Source organism: Prorops nasuta, unplaced genomic scaffold (assembly GCF_024137725.1).
Source record: "Prorops nasuta isolate Cenicafe-Biocafe unplaced genomic scaffold, Cenicafe_Pnas_1.2 PNAS00032, whole genome shotgun sequence".
Lineage (NCBI taxonomy): Eukaryota > Metazoa > Arthropoda > Insecta > Hymenoptera > Bethylidae > Prorops > Prorops nasuta.
The window spans coordinates 495,775-523,313 of NW_027116829.1; the positions used below are offsets into that span (position 1 = coordinate 495,775).

Here is a 27,539-nt window from a genome sequence, read left to right on the forward strand (position 1 = left end):
ATCAGCAGCTTTAATCAGCCTTATTATAACCACGCGAACCGTATATAATTTGACCAACGAAGAACACAAGACTTTTCAAGAATGCGCGCAGAATCTAGCCGCTTTTTCTCTCGACTAGCATAAAAATTGGGTCGCCTGTATCACTTTAATAATTCAGGTCCCTCGGGAGCCGCTGCCGAGTCCTTCGGGATTCCTAGAATCGAACGGATCTCGGCCAGGATGGTCGTTTCGTAGAAACATTGCTTCTTTTACCAATCCCTCTCCCCCTTCCCCCTCTCGAGGTCTCTCGAGACGAAATTAGCGCAAACTGGTGAGCCTTGAGATGCCGACACAAAAAATACGGCCTTTTGATTCTACCGCTATTTTCACTGGGCGAGGACCACGCGTCTCGAAAGCACCGGAGAAACAAACTCGTTTTCTTTTAACCCTCTTCGCAGATCCCCCCACCTCCGTTTCCTATTCCTCTGTTCAACCACCTCATCATTTCTAGTCCGGCAAAGCAGCCTAGCTTATCAAAACGAGCTCGATATCTTTCCGAGGATTTCTGGGAGACCACGGCGGCTCGATCCTGCCGAAACTATACAGAACGGTCAATTTTTTCTTTTTTTTTTTTTTTTTTGACCAAGCAGGCGAGGTCTCCGCAGAATTGGAAGTTTATTAGACCGACGAATGCTTTCGAGGCGACGAGGATCCTGCTTCGAGAGAAGAAGCGGCTGAGGCGCCAGTGGGGAGAGAAGGTGATTGATTGCTCGAAAAGAGCGAGAAAGGTGAAAAAAGGTCCAGCGCGCGAGGCGAGTAGTGGGTCAGTGCCGCAATACTCTGCCCATGCCCCTACCCCACCCCCTTTCCATTGAAACTATCTCGTTAGAGTACTGAGTACGCGCCGTCACTACTTTCCCTTTCCGCAACTCTTGACCATTGCGAAAGTCTCGAAGATTGAACGCGAAACACTGATAAATTGAAAGGCGATATATATAAAAATAATAAAAAGGGGACGAGTTGTGCAGCCTAAACCTGCTCCATCGAAACAACGAAGCCTCCCATTTGTATAAGGAGAACCAGAGCGCGGCGAGGAAGCATTAATGAAAATCAGAGGCGACGAGACTGCGTGGAGGAGAGGAGGAGGAGGAGGAGGAGGAGGTCGAGAGTCTCAAATCGAAGCAATCGAGAAAGGATTTTGTCGGACTTTTACTTTCCGCGGCCTTGCAGGAGGTATCGGATTTCGCGGAGGCTGCGCATAATTTGGTTGAAACGGTGCGCGAGGCTGACGGTAGTGTAGTACAGTGTACGTACGACGTGTGTGTGTGTGTGTGTGTGTGTGTGTGTGGAGAACGCTGTACGAGAGAGAGAGAGAGATATGGGATGAAAAAGTTTCGGCCGTATGGATGGTGCAAGGGGGCTGAACGCGAGCGAGTCGCTGAGCCAAGTAAATGAGTTTTCGGTGTGTTGGAGTGGAGAGAGAGAGAGAGAGAGAGGGAGTGCGGGAGGTTACGGTATATAGCAGAGTTGGTGGGGAGGGGGGGGGGGGGTGCGGAAGGACGAAGCCGAGGCTAGAAAGAAGCGGGCCTGCCACCAGCAGCAGTAGACAGTGTTGAATCTTGACCTAGGACACGCACCGCCGACTACGTCACAGTTCGACGTACTACGAGAACTCGCGCGCGCACCTCGGCATTCACACGCTTCGCCCAGGATGGAAAGGTCGCAGTCGAGGTCGGCCTTCTCCTTGGGAAAGCAGAAAATTCGCCATTCCTAACCATCCCTTCGAGCACCTCCAGACTCGCTCCCACCGACTCACGGCCACCGAGAGCCCGGGGGACCACCCTCGCATCCTCCGTTACATCCCATCCTCCAATAATACCCGCTCTCCTTAATTCTTACTCGATCCTCACATCGTACTTTCAATTCTCCCTCCAAGCTTCCAACGCTCTACCCCGATTTACTCGATATTACCTGACATTTGCGTAATAACGAGCTTTGTATTATTTTTCTTGTTAGCGACGACACATTGTTAGTTGGTTTTAGTTAGGGTTAGTATGTTATATTTATTAGTTTTATTTTGTAGATTTTAGTTAGTTGAGGTTAGTACTATTAGTAATCGAGTTAGTCATTTGTTAGTGGTTTTTTCTCTTCGTTCTCATTATATACACACATTTATAGATTATCGTTTGTTAGATCGGTGCCACTAATTGCTAAACGCGCATATACAGATGGTTAATTCGAAATCCTTGTGATCGAACAGATTTCATCCTGTTAATACGGTGCTTGACTTTGATCACGCGTGAAATTAATCTGTTTGTTAGTTCGGTGCTGGATTAAAAATTAAATATGGAAGCGAGGAGAAATTGAAATTACGTTTATCGAGTGAGAATCGGGAGTGTCTCGTGCATCAAAGATACGTTCGAAGGACAGATTCGGAATTTGTAGATTTGTAAGGATTTTAGGATCGAGAGAGTTGTCGGAGGAACGGGAGAAACGCGTTCCTGGGGCTGGCGGAAGTGCCACGTAGCGTGTATTGTTGGTAGCACGGTGCACGAGGATTGGCCAAATGGAGCGAGAGACTGGCGAGAACGTGTCTGTAGGTGCACGTGCACGTGCCAACGCTCGGCTGAGCATGTGTGCGTGCGAGTGTAGGTGGCCGGCCTGCGAACCACTTCCTCCCGGGACGTGCGGTCTTCGAATAATCGGATACCCGTGCGTGATGCATCCAAAGGATGTGCACCGTTGTGAAAAGGACGCTTTTTTCTCACTCCAGTGCCTATCGCGGAAAAAAGCCCACCTATGCTACTACCTCGCTAACAATTCTATCAGTAATTCCTCATTTATATTTCCTTGCATCGCTACGCTCTCAAATTTGAGATTCGCGCGAAATTAAATTCCTGCTAGGACTCTCTCTCTCTCTCTCTCTCTTGTGCGACGATAATAGATCGACACAAAAACTCGCGTGTTTTCATCTTTTCCCGCTAGAGAGCGCCCGTCTGTGTGTTTACGATTATGCTACGGTATACGTATATATACAGGGTGTTTATGAGTACCACGTGTATTAACGCCGCCGCGTACCAAAAAGCTAACGAAAACAAACTAGAGGACATTCTCTAACAAAGAGCTTCTTCTCTCTTTCGCTGCGTTCGAGAAATATAATGGACAATTTGCGCGGACCGGCCCGTGGCAGGCAGCCGGGTCGTGCGTCGTTTAAAGTGCAAAGGTAAATTCCTCGGGACGGTAAAGTGACTCGAATATCAAACAGTCGGTCGATTCATAAATTTCGCTTATATAAGGCAAACTAGTTTAACCTAAAAATACCTTTTTCGTGATATAATCGTCGCATTCGAGTGACATTACTCGTTAAAGTGAGTGTTTCCCCCCCGTATGTACGAGAGAGAGAGAGAGAGAGCTAGAGAGAAGAAAGGAAGTCGAAGGTGAGTAAAGGCGTTTACTACAGGTGGGGATAGGTGGATAGGGAGGAGAGAAAAACCAAGTGTGCGTGTGTTGTATATGAATGTGAGTAAATTGAAGGTGTTTGAATACCGGGAGGATTCAGGGCTGTTTAATCGAAGGATAAAGAGAGTAAAAGGAAGGCGGTGGGACAAAGGTCTGACAAGGGGCAGAGCGAGGAGGCGGCGGCGGATGAGGAAGGCCAGCCAGAGAGGATGAAAAGGAGGAGGAGGAGGAGGAGGGAAGAGAGCGAGGTTAGGCGAACCCTCTACAGTCGCGCGGTTGTAGTTCGGATATTCGATATCCTCGAGCCTGCCAAGAGAGACTCTCCAGCGAACAACAAAGAACGTTTTCCACTTCCGACGGCCCTTGCACGCGCGATTCGATCACCTCGAAATCCAATCTTTTCACCTGTCTCCCCCCCCCCCCGCCCCCCTCCCCTCTCCCTCAACCGATCCTAAAGGACTCGCACCATGCCACGCGAAAATTCGATCACCAATTTCCCAGCGACAAACGCGCGAAACTCGCGTGACTCAGAAAGCCGTTATTGGACGACGAGACAAAAATACTGACCCAGGCGTCTGCTTCAATTGCTCCTCTTTTATCGTTCAATGAAAAAATCATCTCAGCGCTCTGTGACCTACGGGGAAATTTAACGCGCGTTTCGGCGGATGTCATTTCAATGGGAATGTAATAAATGTCGCGTGCACCTTATATCTTAAATTTTTATTTCAAGGTCGAGTTTACTCTCGCTCGGACAGATGAATACGATCGTCCGCAGCAGCAGCAGCGACGCAGTTGTCGTCAATTGCTTTCTTTTGCCAGGAATCCGGTAGAGCGGCGACGGCGGAGGGCTCCTTCCTTCCTTCGGGAGAGCGGAGCTTGCCCGTTGGAAGAGAGGAAGGAGAGGCTGGGGCGAGGCCCGAGGGTAGTCCACTCCTCCTCCCGTGCACATGGTAGACAGAATAAATAAAAAAGGAGAAAAACCGCTCATTTCGGGCGCTGTAAACATCTGCTAGGCGGCGTTGCAGTGGTTCTCAGTCGGGTCTCTCGCGCGCGTATTCTCCGGCAACTCGGTAGTTTTCCGTCCCTTATTTTCGTGAGTGGTCTCGGCATGGCATCTTCGTCGGGTTTCGACGGGCTCCAGTGGCCGATCGAGTTTCGTGCATGAGAACGGAAAGGCCCGGTGCGGTCGGCAGCTGCTACGCAGCGCAACAAAGGCTGCCCGCCAATTTCTCCTCCTCCTCCTCCTCCTCCTCCTCCTCTTTCAAACCCTCTTGCTCCTCTTCTCGCTCTCCGCCGTCTCTCTCGCAGCCAGCGCCTTTCAGAAATTCGCGATTCGACTACGTAATCCAGCTCGGAGATGATTTCTCACCGGAGAAAGCAGCTTTTCGAAAGAGTTTCGACATGATCGCAAATTGAACCGGCCTCGTAAATAAAGAAGCACAATCGGTTTGGCCCAGCTCGCTCCTCCGTGAGTGCTGTGACAATGCCCATCTCAGAATTGAGGCCGCTCGCTTCGCGTTCCACTGCCTCATCGGCTCCTCTTCGAACCAACCGCGCCCTCTCCCCCTTCCTACGAGAGGGCCATCTTCTTGCACAAAGTACCGGAAACGCTCTGTGCACGGCCATCGACCATTTTGCGGTCGAGACTCACGAAAATCCCAATGAGACTGCCAAACGAATGCTGGTCATTTTAATTTTCACGTAGTTCGCTTCTGTACAGTTTACATTTAGCAACATAGTTTTCCTGGCAAACTAGTATCTCCTTTGGATGATGGTCATGCGTCGACAAAATATCAAATAGTCTATTTGTTCGATATTCGACTAAATATTATTACCCCACCTTATCGCGTTTACAATTTCTACATGCACGAATACTGCCTAGAGATTCTCGGAGAGACGAAGGAACTCGCGATAGGAGGAGTACACAGACTGCTGCACACTCGTAAGTCGGACCAAACGCTGTGCAGTGTGCAGATTGACGCCTGCATGGCTCCTTCTTATGGGCACGCAGCGATTGAAAAACTATATACATATATACCATTCGGTAGAATTCTAAAGAGATTCCGATATTTCACGCCTACATATATACTCGCTCTTACACTTTAATAAACAGTACTACATAAAGCACAGTAGTATGCCACTCGAAACGCGTGTAACGGACCAGTCGTAAAATCTCATCTTCCCTCAAATTTTCACGCATCGGCGTCAGCCTTGCCGACAACTTTATGAAAGAAGAAAAACCTTCGACCTTGGGAAAGAAAAATAATTTCGGGGAAATTCCAAAGTCGCTCTAAACAATGGGATCAATGACCTCGGCCGAATTTCGCACTCCGCCACAAGCAAATCGAACAGGCACATTTCAGCGAGCTGATATTAATCACGGTTTAGCTCGGCTGATAAATAAAAGCCAGCCAGCCCGCCGTTCGTAAACGTGTACGCGTATTTATAAATACGTGCCATGGCCCAGCGAGAACTTAAGACCGTAAACAGATTGAAATTTTGCGCTTGGCAATTTCGATTATTCAAATCAATGCCGAAACTAAAGCTATAGCACTGGTTTCTACGTGCTTCGACGGATCGCGGGAGATGTGTTTCTTTCCTCGTGGATCGATCTGGCGGATAAAAAAGAGTGCGATCGTGGGTCGTTTTTTCATCGTGCAGCAGGGAGAGGGAGAGGACTGGAAGCTAACGACCTGGATATATAAGCATTTGTAATGTTTCCAAAGTAACGTCATCGTCGAGCACGAAGCGATGAGTCCAGCGACGGAGGCGCTCATTACAACTTCCGGTGGTCCGCGCGAACGAGCGAGCGAGCGAGCGAGCGAAAGAGACAGCCAGTGGGTGGGGGACAGGGAGAAAGGGACGGGAGTGGGGAAGGGAACACTCCGCCACTTCACCGAGAGAGCGAAAATGCTCAACAAATAGCCACATCCTCATAATGGAACGGCGTATCAAACTCATTAGAAGCGCTTACATGCTATCGGCTAATTTCTCTCAACTTTTTTCACCTACCCACCCCGCCGGTACAAGCTCTTCCTCCGCTCTCCATCTTTCCTATTATTAATCGTTCATACACCATTTTTTCTCTAGACACCGCGCTCAAACTATTTATCAGACATCTCTCGCAGACTCGATCCGCTCGCGTCCAACAATATAATATATGGTGGTATTATACATAAGAGAGCACGGAGAGTACACTCTCGCGTGGATTATTTCGAACAGTCGCGCAACGACCATTCTTGCAGAGTTTTTCCAAGCGTGTAGCAACCAGTTTGAAGCGGAGGAACGCGTGGAGCAGCAGCGAGGAAGGAGGTGGGTGGCGGATTTCGCGCGCAAAATTCTCAGCGTAGATCGATAGAGCTGATAAGTGCAGGACAGAGTCGCTCGGAGGGATTCGCTGTGTATAGCGGCGGGCTGTCGCCGGTCTCCCGGCGTGTCTATCTACGACAGAGCGAGAAGCGTTGAGAGTTTGGGTCGGCGAGCTAAACTCTCGGAATGATTCATGGCGGCTATGTCAAACTGGTTTCCGAGGCGGATCGAGAGAAAAAAGCTGGTCCGCGTTCTATGAAACACAATGCGCGCCTTAAAGAAAACGCGTGTATGCAAATTGTTGTTGGTCCTCGTGCGCGCGCCCCGCGCCACTTTCCACGGAGTGTACCACGCACATACGGCTCGAGCGAAAGCAATAATCGAGATAGAGGCAAACGCGCGATTAGCCGGGAGTCGAGATGACGCTTCCGATCGCCAAGTCCCGGGGGGGCTGCTTTGACAAAAGTTTTCATGCCTAAAGAGCGACATTTAAGCCTCTCTGCTAAGAACCGTCCTACTACTACTACTGATAGGCGTTTGCACACGCTCGCGCGCAACACGCCAGTGGCTCTCAAACCGAGAGGAGACGAGCTAGCCGTGAGAGCGAACGCGCGCGCGCGCGCGCATTCTGGGGGACACGCACTGGTGAAACGGAAGGGACGATAAGCACGTACGCGCGCCGAGACCAAGTTGGAATTTAAAATATATGACGAAGCATGCCACGACACCGATCTAAGTCTCTAATGTTCCTCGACGATCAATATTAGTGCCAACGCGTGGTCAACTCGCTTCCTCCTAATCCGTTATACCACCCTGCGAACATGGAAAAGATTATATTCCACCTGCTATCGCGACACTCCTCGCGCTATGCTCTCTCATTCGTCTCTATGTTTATAGGCATCGTGCGAACATTTTTCTTTGACCTTGAGTAGCGAAGACGTTCCTCCTTCTCGGCTCGTCTCGGGCGAAAGATGCAGCAACGAGCGTTTTTCGTATAGGAACGCTCTTTCACGGCTCGTGATAGAGCGAAATATTAGCAATATAGATAATATAAGAAACGCGCGGTGTGCGACGCCTCGCTCCCGAGTACATAGTCATTTCCCTTCGGAATTTAATTGTACCGGTACTTTTGTGCAGGTTTCAAGGCCGAGCGTATATAGATACGCGCATGTGGAGCGAAATAGGCAGAAACATTAAGCTACGAGGTGATAACGACGACATTATCGAGCGTGACTATCGGACCAACGCTCTCAGCACCTTTCTCAGAACGAAGAAGAATCCGAGCCGAAAAAGAAGGAAGAAAAGAGGGGAGCCACACAGACACGATTCCCAGAAGAAATGGCTTCAAGGTTGGTGTCATCGGTCACACGCCAGCCGCCACGATGCTTCTTTATTTGGCTAAGCTGTGCACGCACCTAGCTACGTTATAGAATATCCACTTGCAACTTTAGATCGACTTTAGCGACGAAAAATTCGCGCGCGCGACCTACCACACACTCGTTCTTCTCTCTACCACTCTCTTGCTCGCACGCTCGCTCGCTCGCTCGGCGCCGTTAAACAAATTAGCCATTCGAACGTAAATTGCTTTAATTGCTCCATTACTCAGTCCTATGAAGCGACCACGTTACTAAAGTGCCACTGAACCGACACTGCTAAGAATTTCACTTGATGTTTTTGTGCCGAGGATTCCCCCCCCCCCCCCCCCCCCGCCCCAATCCCACTAAACTACTATACATGTTGTGTAAATACTTCTACTGTCTTGTGATTTCGCGTCGCGCCATAAATACACCGGAGAAAAAACTTGGGACAATCGTATTCTCCTATCCCCTGATTTTACTCGTAAGGGAGAGCGCGCTAGAGGACCGATATAAACGTACACATGTACATGTTCGTGCGTGTTTGTCAGAGGCTCGTCGAAGCTTTCAGAAGGAGAATACTTGGAAGTATCGTAATACGTGTTACAAGGCGAGAAAAGGCGAGATTTTCGTTAATGAGAGAAAAGAGAGTAATGTTTAAAGTGTTGCAAGAACCGGTTTTCGTGGGAGTAGAAGCAAAAGCCGGGATGAGAGAAGGAGCGAGTTTTGAAGAATAGGTTATGGCAGCTTACCTTGTCGGCCGACGATCTCGGCCACGTGCTCGCTGCTCGGTACCGGCACGCACTCGGTCATGTTCTGGGATTTCTTGGAACGAGCCTCCTCGTAGACGATGGAAGGCGGCGGCGGTTGTAGAGAATCCTGATCATTGGCAGTTCCATTGCCGGTGCTGTTCCCGGACCCAGGACAACCTGGTGTGCCTTCGAGACCGAGCATCGATAATTCAAAAGCGAGCTGCAACGCTCGTTGTTCCTCCAGGGTGCCGGTGGCTACCCCGTTTGCCGCACGATCCATTTCGCTGAACAAATTCGTCGGCATTATCGACGATTACTGCTTCTCTTCCCACTCGACTCGATATATCAAACAGTCCTTTTTTCAGTTTAGCTCACACACCGCGTTCTTTTCTCTCTCTCTCTCTCTCTCTCTCTTCCTCTCCTCAGTCTCTGTATCGCTCTATCTTTGCTCTTCCTGTCTCTCCCTCGCGTCGTTATCTCCAGAGGGATATCTCACCTCCGTAAAGCAAACGCACACACTACACCTTGAGGAAGGCTGAAATATCGAGGAAAAAACACCGTCGACGCGAATAATAATAATATTAGTAGTAGCAGTAGTTAGGAATCTCCAAGATCGTTGTCGACGACGATTGGCTGAATATAACGCTCTAAAAGTCAGCTAGTCAGTGAAAATTGCTGCTTTCAAGATCGTCCTCCCGTTTTCTGGACTATGGCGGGACGTGGTGATCGCGAACTGCGTGGCCGACCGACTAAAGTGAAGCGTCCGAGAGCGTCGTCGCGCAACTGAAACTGAAACGGCAAACGAAGGCAAAGGGACGACGACGCGCGGTTTTCTCTCTCTCTCTCTCTCTCGTTCTCTCCCACCCTCTCCGCTCTTCGACTCTCTCCTTCTCTATTCAATTCCCTTTGCGCCTGTCCGTCTAACTCTCTCTCTCTCTCTCTCTCTCTCGCGGTCTTTCCTTTCGAAGGCAGGCGCGTGCAACTACCTTCTCGCTCGTGCTCCCACTGCGACTGACTGCGACGAACTGCGACTGCGGCCGACGGACCCGGCGCCATGTGCCAAACGCCGGCTTTCCGTCGCTCCGATTGGACGAGAGGGTCACGTGGTCCGCACCACCCATCCCCACCAATCCAAGGCCGACGCGCCGCGCCGCGCCGGAATATAAGAGCGCGTACCTCTCTACCGGGGCCTCGCTCTCGCTCTCGCACGCACGCACGCTCGCTCGCTCTCTCCCTCCCTCCCTCCCCACCCTCCCCTCCCCTCGACTTCCTGACGATACTCTCCTCCACTCCATCCAGTCCAGTCCCTCTCCAACCCCCGGCAAACTTTAACATCGCCACCCCTCTCCCCTCTAGCATCCACCATCCACGACACTGCCGACCAACGACCCCCAGCATCGGCCCCGACCCGGCTCTCCCGCGTCTTTAAATCATCCCTCTCCCACCACCACCACCCTCAACCCTACCTCAACCCAGCTGAAATCATTTTTTCAACCCTCGACCCAATGTCGCCCGCCTACCACATTCGCTCGTCCCTTGATGTATACCATTCGGTTCGACCTAACGCGATTTTGTATTCTCCCGCGCTTTTCGCTATAGTAACGAAGGGGTTACGGGTGGAGGAGGAGGAGGGGGCCATTAGTAAAGTCACGTGGACACTCGCGACTTGCGGCGGTCACGTGACCCGGCTTCTCTAACCTATTCGAGCGAGCGAGCGGGCGCGCGGGCGCGCGCGCGCGGGAACATCGCGACGGTAGTCCAGTTCCTTTGTCGCATTATAGGTATCTCGGTCGTAAGAGACGTCGCGCGCTACAATCAGCCGAGAGGTCGCCATTTTTCCTACAGCGACTCTTCTTCTTCCTCTTCTTGCTACGCTATACATGTATATCATATGCGACAAGCACGCGGAGAGAGGTGTGGGGTGCGGCGGGCATGAACCATATACGCGCGCAGGCAGAAGCAGCCAACGTGGAGCTATTCTCGCGCTAGTCGCTCGTGCAGCGACAACCTCGTGGCTCATGGCCGTCACGAACCTGCGTCCTGCACGAATTTCAAGAAGCTGTGCATATACAGTGTGCCGATGCCCCAGCGCGGCGCCGCACCGCGGTATTCTTGCCAACCCATAAAAACACCTTTCGCACGGAGTTTGAGAAATTTTTCGATGCTACGACGAGAGCCGAGCCGAGCGCAACGCGAAGGTAATTTACGAGCCTGAAGAAATAATAGCGAAGCATCGAGTGGTAGTCGTAAAGCGCGCTTGGATCGGTTAAGACTATCCAGCGATAAATTAAATTCGATGGTAAAATCACGAGGGCCCGCGTGCACCGCGCGCTGCACAATTCGACATTTTCACCTTCGATATAGTCGAAATAATTTTTTCGCCCATTCGAGCCACGCGAGACGCCAATCTGGTTCTCCGAATCGCCTTCTCCTCCCCTAAACACGAAATTCAATCCTCAATTTGCATTCCGGGCCCGCGGACCTCCTCTAAAATCAACGTACGTCAATTTTACAGAGATTTTCAATTCAACCTTAGCGCGCGTACGATATTCCAATAGAAATTTCCCTTCCATTCCCGTCTCGAATCTTCAACATCGCTATCTCTACCAAAAGTTCCGCTAGACAAATAATATTAACACGTAGCAGTAGCATATCAATTATTTATTTACATTCTACATGTATACCAGCAGAAGGTACCCGCACACAGATCGTTATAACGAGCCTTTCGTCGTTTCTGTCGGATATATCGTGGAAGGTCGCGAAAGTTACTTTGTTTTTGTCGAATTTCAAGTGACGATGGGTGTTTCTCCTCTATTCAATTTATTTTGCAATAAAATTGAGATGGTTTTACGATTTTAGAAATGAAAACTTGGCTCCTACGTCAGAGCTGAAATGAAACCGGTGATTGTCGCGGCCGGGGCTGGCTCGGTTCGATCCATCGTCCTTGAACCGAGCAGCCTCGTCGTCGATGACCACACAGACTCGAGGGATGTAGTCATGGTAGGCCATTTATTTCATCCTTTATTACGCTGCACAATAAACTTGCAAACTTTGTGTTTATAAATAACGATTAGTGACTCTCGCTTAGATAATGTAGCGACCGTGGTAGCTCCTATATGAGTAAACGATCGACTCTCGCTGATCTAATAAGGCGCCTCACGGCCCGATATACGAATAAAGAAAAACAAAGAGGAGCAAAACGTCGATGAGCGTCTTCTCTAATCCCTTTGACCTTGGAAATCTCAAATCATTTCTCGTATATCGTACGGATCGCATGAGGATCGCAATTATACGCATAAAATATATACATATATATATATATATATATAAATCGCTGCTTATCTCGACGAAGAACGATTTCTGAATTGTTTGCGAATAATGCAGTTATCGTGGAGACCGATAGGCCTCTCGGAGATCTTTCAGACCGAGTTAGTAGAACAGCGAGAGAAGAGAGCGAAGAGAGAATTCGGCTAAACTCGCATGGACCTTGAACCGTGGTGCAACCTGGATCCATTGTTCTCTGCCGACGACCCCTCCGAGCGATTGCTCGATTTTTAGCCGAGGATATACGATCGGCTCGTGTCCTCTGTCGACTAACCGAACATCGACCGGACCCGAGCCAGGCCAAATCGACCTACCCAATAATTTATAAATTCTTTACCCACCAATTAACTACGGTGCTCCAACGAGAAAACTTACAAATATTCTCTCTCTCTCTCTCTCTCTCTCTCTCTCTGCGCCATAAAATATTCCATCCGATTTTATTCTCCATCGCTTAATACCGAGCGAATATCACATTAGTTGTATAGTATATACATAACTTACCGAATCTGTTGAAATATCAATAGAAAGAATTCTTTCTCGTATATAATTCGACAAATAGATTTATCACTTGGAGCAGTATAATAATATTGCTGGGGTAGGTCATTGTTTTTGCGAGGATTAGGAAAAGTATCGGAGGGGAATATAGCAAGGAATCTCGAGAGGCTGCCACGGCGTGGATTTTTGTCGAGCAAATGGCTACGCTTGGTACGGGCGACCAATTTTGTTTCTCATCGCTTCTCGTGCAAAGCAACGACCCATGCGCTCTCTCAAGGCTGTCTCGGCCTCTGGCTCTGGCTCGGGACTCACTCGGGACGACGCCACCTTTTGCCCACGAGCACCTGCCGACTTCTCACGATCTCCTGCCGCCTCGTAAATACCTTCAGCTTTTCAAAACGATACTTTTTCCGCGACCAGCTAACGATAACCCGACCGTTCCCCAATACCCCCCCCCCCCCCCAACCTCTAACCGTAGGACCCTCTACTTTTTCAGCCAGTTCGTTACAGATATTTATCGATTATAATTAATCAGTTCTCTTTCTCTCTCTCTCTCTTCTATATAAATATATATACATAAAAATTTTTATACGAGATACCAGATTATCCAGTATATAGTCAACTCTCTCTTAATTGTTTGCCTTTTTAATATTCGTGTATGCACAACGCATTGCACACACTCGTAAACTGTTTATTTCAGTAGTTAACGAATAGCGTTATTTTTTTGTTTCTCTCAGTGGAGTACGCGAGGAGTGGTTGAAGATTGGTGCGGCAATATATCACGCAATATGTTTCAGGTCCTTCCGGCTGACATCTTGAAAGAGCCCACGACGAGGTCCACGAGGGTCCATCCTGGGTTTCTTTGAGGCACGTGCGGCGTCAGCAGTCGAGCCCGGTAATAACGACCAAAGGACGCAACAGTTTCTGGCAGGATATTAACCAACCATAAGGCCGTTTCGACGTATCCAGTGTCTCTCACTCAAACGCTCCATCCAGCCAGCAGCACCATCGGTAAGTGACGAAAACCATATGTTTTTCTTTCTTTTTTTTCTTTTCTTCCGTTTCCCTCACATTTCAAACGCAGCTACCGTTCCCTGTATGCTTTCTCCTGCTTGAAATAATAACTATGATATTGACACAGCAACGCCAATATTTACAATCCGAAAGAACGTTCCACGGCCAAATTTAAAAATTAAACTGGAGATTCGTTGTTTCGCTCAAGATTAATTTTGCGTTGCTCGATGGATTTTTATCAAACTACCGGTTTCTTATTGCGAATCTAGCGAACCGAGGGTTAGGGTAGATGAGGTAATGGCTAGGTACGTCCCGCAACGGGGGCTCGAGACTCAAACTGGCGGTATAAGCGCGTATACATATATATATATATATATGCGTTTTGCGCGTGCCCGCGGATAGGAAATTTCTTTCGATTTCGATCGGCACTCGGAGAACCGCATTGCTGGGCTCTGAGTCGGCCACGAGAACGTTCCTTAAGGTCAGGTACGTAACAGTCGCTCAAGGTACCCCATTTTCAAAGCAACCGCCACTGCAGTATCATATTAGTATACCCTGCACTTGCACACTCGTCAAAACATTTCTTCAATTATATCAATCTCGCGAATGACCCGCCGTCACTCGTATGATTTAACTCAATCGAGAGGGAGAGAGAGAGAGAAAGAGAAAGAGAGTTTTCTCCTCGAAACAATGAAATCAACTTGGCAACGGTCCAAAAGCTTATCGTGCATTTGCAGTATTATTCGCTCGCGCATATAATCACACGTAAATTAGATATTTCAACGGAAGGTCCGACCGAATTATCATCCTCTTATCGATCCAAATGCCTTTATATAGAATCTTTGAAATCCCTCCAGTGCTTTCTCACCGTGTATTTAAAAATTTCAACTTTGCTTCAGAATTTCTCTCTTCGGCTTTCCTTTCTTCAAATAATCCTCGCGTTATAGCCCGCAGCGAGATTTCATAGTGCTCGTATTTTTTATTTCTTAATTTCGTACGAAATATCGCCGTTATAGTCATCGGTCGATCGAAAAGCTCGTGTGAACATTTTGCGTAGAATCGATGAGTCTCTTTGGAACTTGACCATTCTTCGAGGAGATTTCTGAAAAGCTTTGTACATATAGAGTTGGGAATTGAGTGAGTAGGTGAGTCAGAGTGATACGAGGAATATTGCTGCGAGTCATAAGAAATTTATAACTGAGAGCGAGCGCGCAACTTGAAGACATAATCGTATAGGATGCAGGCGGTAGGCTACCCTTCGCGTTTACAGCCAGCAGTTTCGGTGCATTCGAGGTCGAATGCGAACCGAGAAACTGAAAATGTTGAACGCCAGCCTTCTAGACTGTGCGTTCTCGCACAAAGGACTCCGACCAACTACCGATGCAGTGGCGCGACCTCCAAGGGACGAGTAGCGTCATTAATAAGTCTCTTCTTTTCTCCTGCAACGCTGCAGCAATAACTTGCAGAAACCGTCTCGATTTATATTTTATATTATTACATTGTGTATACGTGAGTATATATACACACTCCTTCAATATTTTAATAGTTAAACTATTATACTTTATAGATGTTTGTATGCATAGTGTATAGAAGAAGAAATACTGCAGCTTGCATCTCAAAGATTTCGAGAATTTTAAGAAATTACGAGAAGAATTGATTTTTGATGGAAAATTTGATGACACAGTTACATCTTTACTACTTTTTCCAATGATAATAATCAGATCTCCCTAAACGAGTCAATTCTCCATTATTATTATTCCGCAAAGTTTACGAGGTGTTCGATCCGTAGTTTAATGGATACAATTAACGATTGTCTCTCTCAACAGCAAATATTTCTGCCACTTCCCGTTCATTCGGACTCGTAAAAGTCTTGGACAACAATATATGGACAGCAGAGGAGGTACACACGATTGTTCGACAAACAGTTACATTGGGACGAGGAACGTTTTGATGCACCCCTGCCAAAGTGGCCCTCCCAAACTTCCAGGTAACTTCGGAACGGAACTGCTAAGCTTCAGGTAAGCAGACTCTCGGCCCAGTACCGCCTGTACAGTAGAATAATAATTATATACTCGAAAAATCAATGCAAGCCAGCTGTGGAATTATAACAGCCGTTTAGAATATTCCAATCTCTCCCGACAACAAACGCGCGAATAGCCTCTCTTTATTCCTTCTATTTACGTATATCGATTCTTCGATAGATTTTACCCATTTAAATTTGATATTTCGAGTTGACAAAAGCGAACGAATTTCGTCGAAAGTGATACGGAACGTTTAAAAGAAATGATTATTAGTAGTAAAGTGTATATAGAAGAAGTAAATAGAGGCTTTGGGGGGAGTCGTATTATAGATGGCGAGGTAAATAGAGGATAAATAAAAAACGAAGCGAAGCGTTTAATGGGAAAATTTGATGGTCTCTCTGTGTCTGCGGAGTCTACTTTTGGCGAGCGAGGGGGATTTTTGAAAGGGCACAGGGAAGGGAAGAGGAGAAAAGAATGAGTAAGAGGGAAAGGAAGAAAAGGGAGCGTGCAGTGGAAGAGAGGGCCCGTTTTTCAGCCGGTTCCATAGATTTCGGTCCGAACGACTTTTTTCTGCTCAACTCGAACAATGCCTCAGCCAGACGGAAACCGAGTCTTAAGGTCTCTCACGCTATTCTTCTTTCTAGAATCGCAAAATTCTCGCGAAAGCTCCATCGGTGCATCACGGTTTTTGATACTTTCACAAAATCGAATATTATATCTGTAAATTTTATTCGCAAAATAGACCATTGGACGACTGTTCGACGTGCCGCGGATCAGGAATTTCTCATTGGCTCGTATGCAATTGAATTCACCAGGGAATAACGTATAGTATAGATATGATGAGGGTGGGAGGGAGGGGGGGGGGGGGGTGCGCAGTGCAGGGATTTAATGGATTTGTGTATTAATTTACGGAAGGTCCGTGTATACTGTAAGCGGTAACAATTATGGAAGAACCGATGGTCTTTGGCAGTTTTAGCGACAGAGAACAATCGCGATAAATCGTATATCAACGTGGGAATGTAATTGGACGTTGCGTATACGAAGGTTATAATATAGGATCTACGCGCGAACGCTAATTGGATGTAGAATACGCGCAGGGGGATAAAGGAAGAAACGTTGCATCGATGTCAGTCGTCGTGGATTTGAAGATGGAGAGAGTTATGATAGCTTCGATTTAAATATGTAAACGTTTTTCGAACATATACCATGTCCTTTATACAAGCGTTGTAATTTGGCTGGAAAATGCGAATGGAAAAAGTAAGGAAGTGTAAAGTTTTATTAGCGATTATGACACGCGTGTCCTTCTCTGAGAGAGTTCTTCCCCCCCCCCCCCCCTCTTTTCTGGCCAGAGAGAAAGTCAAAGAGTCTACATCGATTACGCGTATACAGCATTTGGAAGTCGAGAAGGTGCCAGCCAGCTGTTCTTCCCGTGGAGACCGATGGACCAACGCCTCCTTTCAGAGGCCCTCCGTAAATTGAACTTTCCCACTCCCTTTAGCAGATTCCCCGAGTTATATTATTCCGAGAAATTTATTTCCATGCGATTTCAGCGCACTTGGACCAACTCGCGCGCGCATGCATTTCTTCCTTTCTGCAATTCAAATCCTCTGCATCCCCCCCCCCCCCTATTCCTTATACCATGCACTCGTGTATATATCTATATGTATATTTATACGTTTGCGTATAGCTATATGTTTCCGATAAATCATCTTCCCTCGCGAAATACCAAAGGCAGAGCCGTATTAAGGTAGAAGGCATCGAACGGCTGCATCGATCGAGCCGAACGCTATCCTAAATCCTGCAAATACGTTTTCTTTCGATTAATATATTCGCAGTTGTTCAAGAACGAGGGAAATGCGCGAGTTTTGCTATTTATTTAGAAAAACATATTTTTCTTACAACCCCTCGCAGAGGCGTTCTCAACTTGTTATTCTCCTTAATTGCTCGCGCTCTTAAGTTGTCTTCGCGTGTTTTCAAGTCCCCTCTTTAAAACCAAAAAAGCTTTTTCCAATTGCTCAACGCGCGCAAGAACCGTTTCGAGAGGATCGCAGGAAAAACTTGCTTTCCAATTAATTAAACTTTTTCACTGCAATAATCGAGTGGATTATTGATCTTCCCCGGATTGCCATAATTTTTTTAATCTTTGGTCGCGTCTCTACGAACATCGGACTTTCTTCGGGCAAACGATGTATTTAGGTTTTTATTTAGCGGTTGTCGGAGATACAAATAAGGTTGAGGCGATAAGGCACCGATGACACAAACGATTGCGCAATTGTCTGAGTCAGGATCTATTTTTTCGTCGATGCAACTGCTTCTTCGTTCGATTATATAGCGACAAAAAATGTGTAAATTCTTTCGCCGTGATAAAATTGCCGCCGTCTCCTCCATGTTTCGCCACGATTCTTCTATACATTGAGAACCATCGCTTAAACGATCGTACTATTATGTATACGGTAGTATACATAATAATTTGTTATACGCCTTTGGTCGAGTTTAAAGGGGAAGTAATTAAGGGGTTGATGGAACGCGACTGCCTCTGGAAAATTCTTCGCGTATCCCGGTGCGCGAGCTTTGTGGTCAACTCGGTCAACTTCCGTTGGTCGAATGCCGCTGAAAAGATCGATAACGCGCCGTTGCGGAGTTGCTATTTATAAGCGAGTATCGGCTGAGACCACGCGACGCGACACTGCTCTCTACGTAATCCACGAGACACAAGTCCTATACCCTCTCCCTCTCCCTCAATCTCCTCCTCTACGTCTACACGTCTCTCTCCCTTCATGACTCTAATCAAGCATAAAACACTTTGTCGCCACTGTGAGATTCCACCGAGGGAAACGCGACTTGGATCCCAACCACCGCGCAAACTGCCACCTTTCCCCATCTCTCATACATTCTCCAACCTAAACGTCATGTTTACCTCCCAACACACCGAGATTCTTCTTTCGAATCCACGAAAGCCGTCCAAATTGTACGTGGAGGAGGATCCATGGAAAGCTGCTAATAAATTTTTGAGAAATTTCAGAGGCAGTTGTCCACTTCAATCTCACGACAATCGGGCTACTCGTTAATCCGCGTATTCCGTTACCACCTGGCCAAACTTGGATTGCCGGAACATCACACCGGGCTGCTGAAGCTTCGGCGGCACCCGTTTCATTATCCCCAATCGATTAGCCATCGAAGAAAGAAACTTTAAGCGCTTTTGCATATTGCGTGCGATAATTAAAGCTATTGATTTGTCAAGTATCCAAACGAGCGATTAGATTTGTTTTACAGATTGATTTGATGCAGCAGTGTGTATAGTGCAATAAGTTTATTAGTTAGATTTTTCTTTCCTCGGAGACCATAGTCGTGGTTTTCTCGCGGTCCGAGTAAATTTATCGCAGAGGTACATCAACATAAATCAAGCGAGGCGTTAAGATGAAAAGAAGTTAAATATCGTGCAGTCGCAGATTGATCGAGTTTTTTTCTGGCGCAAATGAACAAGAAGCGCGCGAAGTAGGCCATGTGCCAGGGCGAAAACGAATCGAATTGAAACGGCTTTGCTTGGTTGACAAGGTAGACAGAGGGCTTTGGCTGGGTAAGGGCAGGGAGTGCGAGGGGGGAGCCTTCTGGAGGGAAACAGCTGTTGTGCGACGTTGTACCAAGAAGAGTGCGTTGGGTAGGAAAAAAAGAGGTTACCACCTGGCTTATGCTTACCTGAAAACCATACTCCGTATACCTGTCCGTGAATTCTTTTGTGCGGCCTCCAGGCACGTATTTTCGACCCTACGTAACAACACGTACAAAGCTGTCGCACTACTTGTGCGCGCGAGCCGAAAAATGAAGCCAGGAAGAATTATTATTGGGGAACTCTCTGGTTATACTCTCCATTTTATCTTATACTAGCGTCGAGAGACCTCAGGCCCGTGGGATGAGACTTAAATCGCAGATTATACTCTTGGAGAAGCTACCAGACTACTTATTCCTACCCTTATTTGCTCAGCCTCCACCACCTTAGTTTTTCCCCGAGTAGTACACCTCGCAGAGAGACTAATGTTTCTTTTCAATCTTTATACACCGATAACGAATTAAATGACTTCCTTTTGTCTCTTCCTTTTTTCACATAGCTCCCCTCCTTTAAATCACATTCGACCATTTTGCCTCCATGATTATTATAATCTTGCAGGGAACAGTCGATTGATCTTCCCCCATTTCCTATCAGATCTTGGAGTAGATATTCACAGAAAATTCTTTGGTAATTTTTTAGTACTGCTAGGTGGTATGTGCTACTGGTTGGGTACAAATTTTCCGTCGCTATCATGGATTTATGTGTGTTCTCCGTTTTGTTGAAAATGGAAATATACTTGTAAAATAGTAAGGCCCGGTCTTTTAAATATTATCGTTAACAAAGACATGCCATATTACGAGAAGTTGACATGTGGTTTGACATTCTCGTGTACATACGGTGCCACTCATTTCCGGTACGAACGGTTGTACTTTTCTCCATTGATATCCGAGAAATAAGGAATTTCCGCGCTCGATTTCCTCCAGCAGGGCACACCAGATGGCGAAAGTCGTATGACCCATCGAACGGAGATATAGTTCATTCTTGGTCATTAACATGCAGTAGGATACTCTGATAAATTTAATCTGTTCTCATATCCTTTGTTTCACCAGCAACTCGAGTCAGTCGAATATAGCAATCATCGCGCCAAAAACCTGTAGCGTAATCGTCGTCTTTGAATTTTATATTTGCACAATATACACTCCCTGCTACCAGCTTGCAGTGAAAGTACTTCTCCTTTTTTAGAAAAACGTTTATTAAAAAAAAAAAAATACGCGACACATATTATAAGTAACTTATACCCTTATAATGAGCAGACGAGATTACAACTAACGCAGTCTATATAATTTATGAAGTGAGCACTCGTAGCGCGTCCTGTAGTTTTTTCCTTGCCAGGGCTACTCTATCTTCTTGTCGTTTTATATCGTCGTCCGCTATGGAAACAGCCTGAAAAAATAAATCCCAATGAAAATACGGCATTGCAGCAGAGTTTAGAAGCTAAAAGATATTTTTTAAATAGAATTTACTTGTACAAGGGGCTGATCTGGGTTTAAAAAAACTCCAGGATTTTTATCTAGACCTGTTTTAGGCCCAGTTTGTCCTGTTACTGGCTGTGAGGATACGTGCAATGCTGTCGCTACACTTTGGAGCAGAGTCTCTTCCGTAATGTATGGTCCAACTGGTTTCAAAGTCTTTGGTAAGTCCATTGCATCAAATTCATAGCCATCTGGATCGCACGCTCTCAAACCTTCCAATCTCTTTTCCCAAAATAGCTGAAAGACATAAAAGTTATTAATTTACTTATCGATTATAAACGAGGCATAGCTGCATAAGAAACAATAAGTGACACTCATATACAAGATAAATTAGACAAAATTATTGTGCCCAAGTACATGTAAATTTAGTATATAATTTCCTAATTGTAGTTTTTGAAAAACAATAGAAACAGGAAAATTGAATAGTTTTATTGGATAATTCAAAAGTGGTTTCATGTAGGTTTGCCTAACATGCACACGACTACAGTTATTAAATTTAAAACCAATGATAGGATATTATAAAAAGGAATAGAGGAGTCTGCGACTGATGATTGTGCTAAATGAAATTACCTGCTTAGGCTTATCTTGGGAGCCATATTTTCCATCGGTCTTTTCGGCTCCTTCCTATGAGAACGATTTGATGGTTGTATCAAAATAATGTACAGGAGGTTTATCACAAAACTTGGGGCAATTTAAAAGTGAAAATCATTTTGCGGCCAGCCATGCAAATTTTCACAATAATTTTACGAGTCTTAAATATTACTAAGTTAAAAAGTGTTCGCATTATAAGTAGACCGTAAAAGGCAGTGCTCAATAGTATACAGGATACTAACTTTAACAAATAAGCTTTGTATATATTATTTGAAATCCATCTTGAAAAGCAAACCCAAAACCTTGTAAAATTTGCAATGACACTAAACAATACCAACCTGCTTAGGCTTTTCTTGATTACCATGCTTAATATCTTTTACTTTCCCTTCTTGTGTTTTGTATATAGTTACTGGCTGCTTAAAAATTGAGGCTGTTTGTCTTATTGGTGGGACTAGAGATGCGTCGTTTCTTACACCACGGCTGAAAACAGGTAAAAACGATTATTTAAAATGTTTTATCTTTATAAACACAATTTAAGCTTTTGAGGTTAGAGTACAAAAATTTTAGACGTAACCTTATGTATGATCATAGTCGTATTTTAAAAGGAACCAATTGAGGTTAATAATTTTAACGTCATTGGCATCACAGTTATCATAATTAACATACACTATTTATTATTTCTACCTGTAATAATATACGTCAACTTTTCCTGTAGATGTCAATTGAGTTTGATTTTTCCTCGGTAAATCATCCCTCGTTGGCCAATTTGTGGGCAAAGCCGAAGGATACTTCTTTTTCTCCACAGACATATTCATAGTGAAATTGGTATGTATGATAATGTTAATCCAAACCAAGATGAATATCACAGAAATTAAAGCAAAATGTTACAATGTAATTCCAGAAGATCCCAATATGATGGCAATGGTGGCATTGATGGCATCTGGATATCTGGAGATGGAGCCATGGAGCAGATGGAGGTGTTTGTCAGAGTTTGACCATAGCATTTCACTCAATATAGTTTCTGCTGCACTTCATAGATGGCATATGCTTTTCCTTTCTTTCTCGATAGATTTCAAGGTAAGGTAGATTCAAAATACAGAGGAGAAGTGATAGTGATGATCGCAGAGCTCAGTCTGTCTGTCCTCGGCTTCGGCCGAGGACGGACGACGGAGCTCCCTCCCGCTGGGAGCGGAGGGTGGTGGGCCCCGTTCCTAGGGCCGGGATTCATAAACAGAACTTGAGTTCAAGCTCACCTTGAAACCTATAAGATGTGTTACGTAGACTATAGATTTTACCCGTCTTAAGCTTGAACTGGAGCTTAAGTTTTATTTATGAATCCCGGGGATAGTGGAGTGGCCGGGTTGGGAGGGAGGCAGGGCCCACAAGCCAGGCGCGACAGTTTTCAGGACGTGAGATCGCACCTTAAGATCGTTGGCCAAGTGTATTATATTTGAAGCTCAATCATTGTATACTGTCCACAAGCCCGACCGGCGACCAGCCGCCCTCCGATCCTAGCTCTGACTTATACTTTCAGAAACCTCTTAGTGCTAGAGCGAGAAAGTGCTTCATCCCCGTGGCCACCCAGCGACCAAAAATGGTACAAATCTAAAATTCATATATATAGTTATATTAAAAAATTCCTCCTTCATAAAATTTTTTCCTCTTTTCAATCTTCTCCTTATAGATCAACTAGCGGCCAACTCAGGAACTAAAGTACAAAATTTTCTGTGGTTTCAGACAATTGTAATAGGAATGCATAACTCAATAGGAGGTAGCACTATTATTAAATCCGTGCGATCTCCTAAGTCAGTTGTGCATGGAATGGGAAGGTAAATGAAAGTACACATTTGTATATAGATATAGATGATTTTTTTTATCGAAGGAAAACAATTCTTGTAGCTATAGGAACAACATGAACTGTGCTTAGAAAAGGTGGATATTTTTTTGTGTTGATTTTCTTGAGTTGCGCGCACAAGATGCAAATGTAGTTCGAGCTGGGGGATATATTTCAATGTAGATACGCCGCGCAATATTTTAGAGGGTGTTAATACATTGTTTTATTATCTCTCAATCTCTCCGCGGGATGCACTGTAAAAGAATAATCATCATCATTCTGTACAAATTGATTCGTTAGCAATAATAAACTATTGAGTCTTATTGAGGTATCGTTGTGTCTATTGGTCTATCACCGAGCTGTGGCTGCTAAAAACGAATACTGATCTCTCGAAAGACTTGAAAGATTTAACCGAGGTACCATAGATCCCGTGAATTTTCAGCAGCCACAGCGATTGCGAACATGTTTTTCTGTAACAAAATATAAATCTTCATATGCATCGGTTGTGTCGGTAATGCGCTAACTAGTACCCTAATTCCAGAGGCTTTCCTATGAATCTACCGAAGAGAGGTGCGAGCTAATTACAATTAATCGTCTCGCGCAAAAGGATCGATCTATTTTTATTATTACAAATCAATGACCGTTCTTCATCAATCGTGGTGTACCGTTCTTAAATGACTAAACCTAGCGTCATGGTGAATAGCCACAAAAATACTTTATTAAACATATCCTGCAATGCACCTGTGAGCATTGCTTTTCTATCAAGACTACAACGAGTCCATTATTCGCAGCCTCCATGCACGCAGATAAAACGAACGCGCGGGTTTTCTTCCAAGTTCACGTGTTTCCGTCAAGTAATGATCTATTCGCGTGTCTTTGTATAAAAGCGATTATTTTTAATCGATGTTCTCTCCTGTAAAATCGTACGTCATTCATTGCAGTAAGTGACGAGAAGCTAATTACATTCTGGAAAATAACATTTGTGCTCTTAACTATGGTATCTGATCGCTATTATGCTCTTCTCGTATATAAGTGAACACTTTGTGTATGGTACAAGTGGCAGTCATAAAATATTCTATTTGCAATAGTAAAAACGCATAAATTTTTAAAACAGCCCAAGGCACATTCTGCTATAAACAACGTACAATTCTCATGGTGAAGAACAAATTGTGCATAATTTGAAATATAATCATACCGCGCTAAATTCAATCTTCATAAAAACCCATTACACAGTATGCGTATCTATGAAAATATTACACACGATTCGATTGAATGGAACTTAACATTACTTAATTTTTGACTTTCGATCGGGGATGATGTTAGTTTTTAAACGTAGAATTACAGTACACATGCGATACGAATCGTGTAACACCGATGAAATTATATTTAAAGAATTACGAGTAAAATGACAGTTCAAAATAAAAATATGTACATTTATGTTCAAAAATGGAAATGAGAAACGCTTCTTCCAGCTTTTTTCCTTAAGCATCACAGCACGATCAACTTATCACTGAAACCTTACTTCCATTTTTGAATGGTTAAACGCTTTTTTCACGCGTCTATATACTCAATATAGTATATATAATTTGCAACATGACACATTCCCTACTTCGACAGGTTTCTCTACATGCTAAATGTGTATTCCATACAACGTCAGGTAATTTTTGTTTGGTCGCCGACTATTTTAAAATGGGAATACGCACGACGACACTGCTAATCGCATCACACATCGCTCACCAGACAAGTAAAAGATATCCTACGCTTAAAATTGTATTTTACACCACCAGATCATTAGCTCTGATATAAACATAACGCGCGACGACCGTACCATCGTGTTGTCACGGTGAATTTCGCAAATTATCTTCTCCAGTTACTTGAAACCATACGTTTTATACAGTCTTAAACAGTAAACGCTCTCGCTCCCTAACCTGTATATATTTATATATCTATAATGTGACTTCTCAGTCCCTTGGATAGTCCAGCTTCCTCAGTGCTCGTGGCAAAAGTCCGTAGATTATTCTCAGAACTTCGACCGATGCGAAATTTGCTTCCTCCACTTCTCTGTCTTCCTCCAGAAGAGCCTTCCTTTCACTCTCGCCATTTAGACTCGAAACAGTCTTGCATTTTTCGGCCTAGAGTTTAAACACGAACAGAAGTCAAGTTGAAGTTGAAGAATTTTGACAATCCTCTTCAGGTGATTAGGTTCAGTATATGACTTCGTAGACGGTTGCCTTCTTATCGCCAGATCCAGTTACAATATACTTATCATCCGTAGAAATGTCGCAACTCAGAACTGACGATGATTCCTTCGACTGTAAAATAATTGGCAATAATTAGATGGATAGTGATCGTGAAAGAGATGCAGTAAGCGATAAGATTGTAAGAAAACTTACTTGGAATATCGAAGCCCCGTAAGGTGTACGCCAGGCGTTCAATAAGTTGTCCTTTCCTGTAGAAACGAACCATTTTCCACAAGAGGCGAATCTCAGCGAGAGCACACAGGATTCGTGGAGGTGGAGCTGATATTTGTCTGGTTTTGTGGCATGTAGAACTTCAACGTTGGAGTTCTCCATACCTACGGCCAGCCATTCTCCGGTAGGGCAGTAACCGAGTGAAAAGATTTGCGAAGTGAAGTCGTGCTGCTGAAGTTGCCTGCCTTCCTTGAGGTCCCATGACCTGACTGTGTTATCGAGACCTCCGGTCCAGAGCTTAGAGCCGTCAGCGGAGATGTCTATGCAGGAAGCGCCATCTGTGTGACCTTGGAACTGTCTGACCAGACTCTGATTATGCAGATCCCAGACGGCAATATTGCCATCGCTGCAGCAGCTGAAGCAAACTTTGGAGTCCGGTGAGATTGCCAAGGCGTAACATGCGGGCGCCGCCGAAGTTAACTCAGCTTTGATTCTCGGTGTTGGACTAGCCAGATCCCAAATACTTAGATTACTAGCTTCTCCGCCAACTATCAGCGTTCTCCCATCCGGCAACAATTTCACTGATCTGTAAAATAAACGATCGTTTCAGATAATGTTCAAACAAAAAGGACCAGAATCAAGTTGCGAAGTAAGAGAATGAAAAAAATCCGCAAGATTCAAATTATCGGCAATTGAGGTCAGACCTGAACTTTTTATATCGATTGGTATATATTGAATCAAGGGTGCATCTCTCTCTCGTTAATTACTATAAATAGAAATGTGTACAAAGATGACAGAACAGTAATTTTATTCTGATTTTATGGAATGAAGCAACGACCAACCTGATGTAGTTGTCGCGTTGCAAGCAATCCAATTGCGAGACGGGCTTCGCGCTGCCACTGCCACCTTGGCTGATGTCCCAAACTTTAACACAACCCTTTCCACCTGTGTAAACGTATTTTGTAGGATTCGAGATGGTCACTGCACAGACCACTTCCCCGTGTGTGAGGGTGTATAATTGACGTGCGTGGCGAGGTATGCCTGGACCAATTAGTGCATCGTGTGGGAAGGGAACTGGCTGCATTTGGCCCTCGCTCGACACGTGGAAACTGTAGGCCCTGTAGATAAAGCCAATTATACGTTAGACTAAACATTAATTAATGTGTGCCAACTGTGAAAATTGTCTTCCACGATATTCATCCCACTAACTTTCGTTGTACGAATTACTACTTGGATGTACGTTTATTAATTAACCTGCAATTCATCCCTATTGATTCTTTGTTATTTTTTTCTTTTATTGATTAATCTTGCATCACTTTTACACGCATTAGAGGGCTCTAACCAAGCAAAGATCCCTTAAAATAATTAAAAGTGCGATACAATTCAAGAATTTCTAAATATCAACAATTATATTTCACGTAAACGATATAGTGTGATTACAGTAAGCTTTTTTGGTTTAATTTAGAAGGGACTGGGAATTACTTACGGTTTGCCGCCAGGTACACCGAGCGGTGTGAGCGGTGCTCTCATTGTGCCATGAGGATCGTAAATGGTCTGAAGAGGTGGTCTCGTAGGATATCCATTCAGGGCTGCAGGAGGATAGCCCAGCATGTCCATATGGGGCCCTGCGGGTGGATGATGAGGCGGAGGATAATGCGGTGGATAAGGGCCGACCGTCGAGGATGAAACCAGCGGTTTGTTGGAACTTGAAACTTTCATACCGCCCGATCCTGAACTACTGCCACCTGCAAAACAATTTGGTATTAAAACTCTTCGACCGCAGGTAAGCCAGTTTTATTAACTAAGCAGTCAACTCCTCACGTGAACAACGAATAACTACGCAAATTAGCCAACGTCAACGGGCAATTCTCTTTTGACAAAATTCTTTCAAAATCTTAAAAAAAGAGTGTCATAAG

At 45.2% G+C, this 27,539-nt stretch overlaps 4 protein-coding genes and 1 long non-coding RNA gene across 15 annotated transcripts in view; 2 read left to right on the forward strand and 3 right to left on the reverse strand.

Annotated features, from left to right (window-relative positions):
* LOC136783150 (RNA-binding protein MEX3B) overlaps positions 1-9,825 on the reverse strand; it is a 34,071-nt gene extending 24,246 nt beyond the window's left edge. The window contains exon 1 of the mRNA XM_066743048.1: positions 8,855-9,825. Coding sequence (XP_066599145.1) covers positions 8,855-9,158 — 304 coding nt within the window. The 5' untranslated portion in view covers positions 9,159-9,825. The remainder of the gene's footprint in view (positions 1-8,854) is intronic.
* Positions 1-20,947, forward strand: part of LOC136783154 (uncharacterized) — a 36,594-nt gene extending 15,647 nt beyond the window's left edge. The window contains exons 1-4 of one of the 2 annotated variants that reach the window (XR_010824225.1): positions 10,703-11,052; positions 13,471-13,684; positions 15,514-15,705; positions 20,841-20,947. This is a non-coding gene — a long non-coding RNA (uncharacterized lncRNA). Of the gene's footprint in view, positions 1-10,702; positions 11,053-13,470; positions 13,685-15,513; positions 15,706-20,840 lie in introns of those variants that run through there. The other variant, XR_010824226.1, reaches the window with a different exon arrangement.
* On the reverse strand, positions 20,503-22,337 carry MBD-like (methyl-CpG-binding domain protein 2). 2 transcript variants are annotated; one of them, XM_066743050.1, is made up of 5 exons: positions 22,063-22,337; positions 21,717-21,858; positions 21,358-21,411; positions 20,779-21,024; positions 20,503-20,698 (listed from the first exon to the last, which is right to left on the reverse strand). In XM_066743050.1, the coding sequence occupies exons 1-5, from the start codon at positions 22,191-22,193 to the stop codon at positions 20,600-20,602; spliced, it is 672 nt and encodes a 223-aa protein (XP_066599147.1). In that variant the 5' UTR covers positions 22,194-22,337; the 3' UTR covers positions 20,503-20,599. The 2 variants fall into 2 exon arrangements, with proteins under 2 accessions (XP_066599147.1, XP_066599148.1); XM_066743051.1 differs by lacking the exon at positions 21,358-21,411.
* On the forward strand, positions 22,095-27,245 carry LOC136783153 (uncharacterized). 3 transcript variants are annotated; one of them, XM_066743054.1, is made up of 5 exons: positions 22,095-22,203; positions 22,280-22,455; positions 22,913-22,975; positions 23,063-23,207; positions 23,278-23,408. In XM_066743054.1, exons 2-4 carry the CDS (start codon positions 22,291-22,293, stop codon positions 23,069-23,071), a joined length of 237 nt encoding a protein of 78 aa, XP_066599151.1. In that variant the 5' UTR covers positions 22,095-22,203; positions 22,280-22,290; the 3' UTR covers positions 23,072-23,207; positions 23,278-23,408. The 3 variants fall into 3 exon arrangements, with proteins under 3 accessions (XP_066599151.1, XP_066599150.1, XP_066599149.1); XM_066743053.1 differs by lacking the exons at positions 22,095-22,203; positions 23,278-23,408 and adding an exon at positions 27,123-27,245 and having other exon boundaries at positions 22,210-22,455; XM_066743052.1 differs by lacking the exon at positions 22,095-22,203 and having other exon boundaries at positions 22,210-22,455.
* Positions 23,231-27,539, reverse strand: part of LOC136783148 (protein groucho-like) — a 148,401-nt gene continuing 144,092 nt past the window's right edge. For all 7 annotated transcript variants that reach the window (XM_066743043.1, XM_066743041.1, XM_066743042.1 and 4 more), the window contains 4 exons: positions 27,110-27,368; positions 26,466-26,741; positions 25,606-26,209; positions 23,231-25,524 (listed from right to left, as the gene is read on the reverse strand). In XM_066743043.1, the coding sequence (XP_066599140.1) occupies positions 25,417-25,524; positions 25,606-26,209; positions 26,466-26,741; positions 27,110-27,368 (1,247 nt within the window). In that variant the 3' untranslated portion in view covers positions 23,231-25,416. The remainder of the gene's footprint in view (positions 25,525-25,605; positions 26,210-26,465; positions 26,742-27,109; positions 27,369-27,539) is intronic.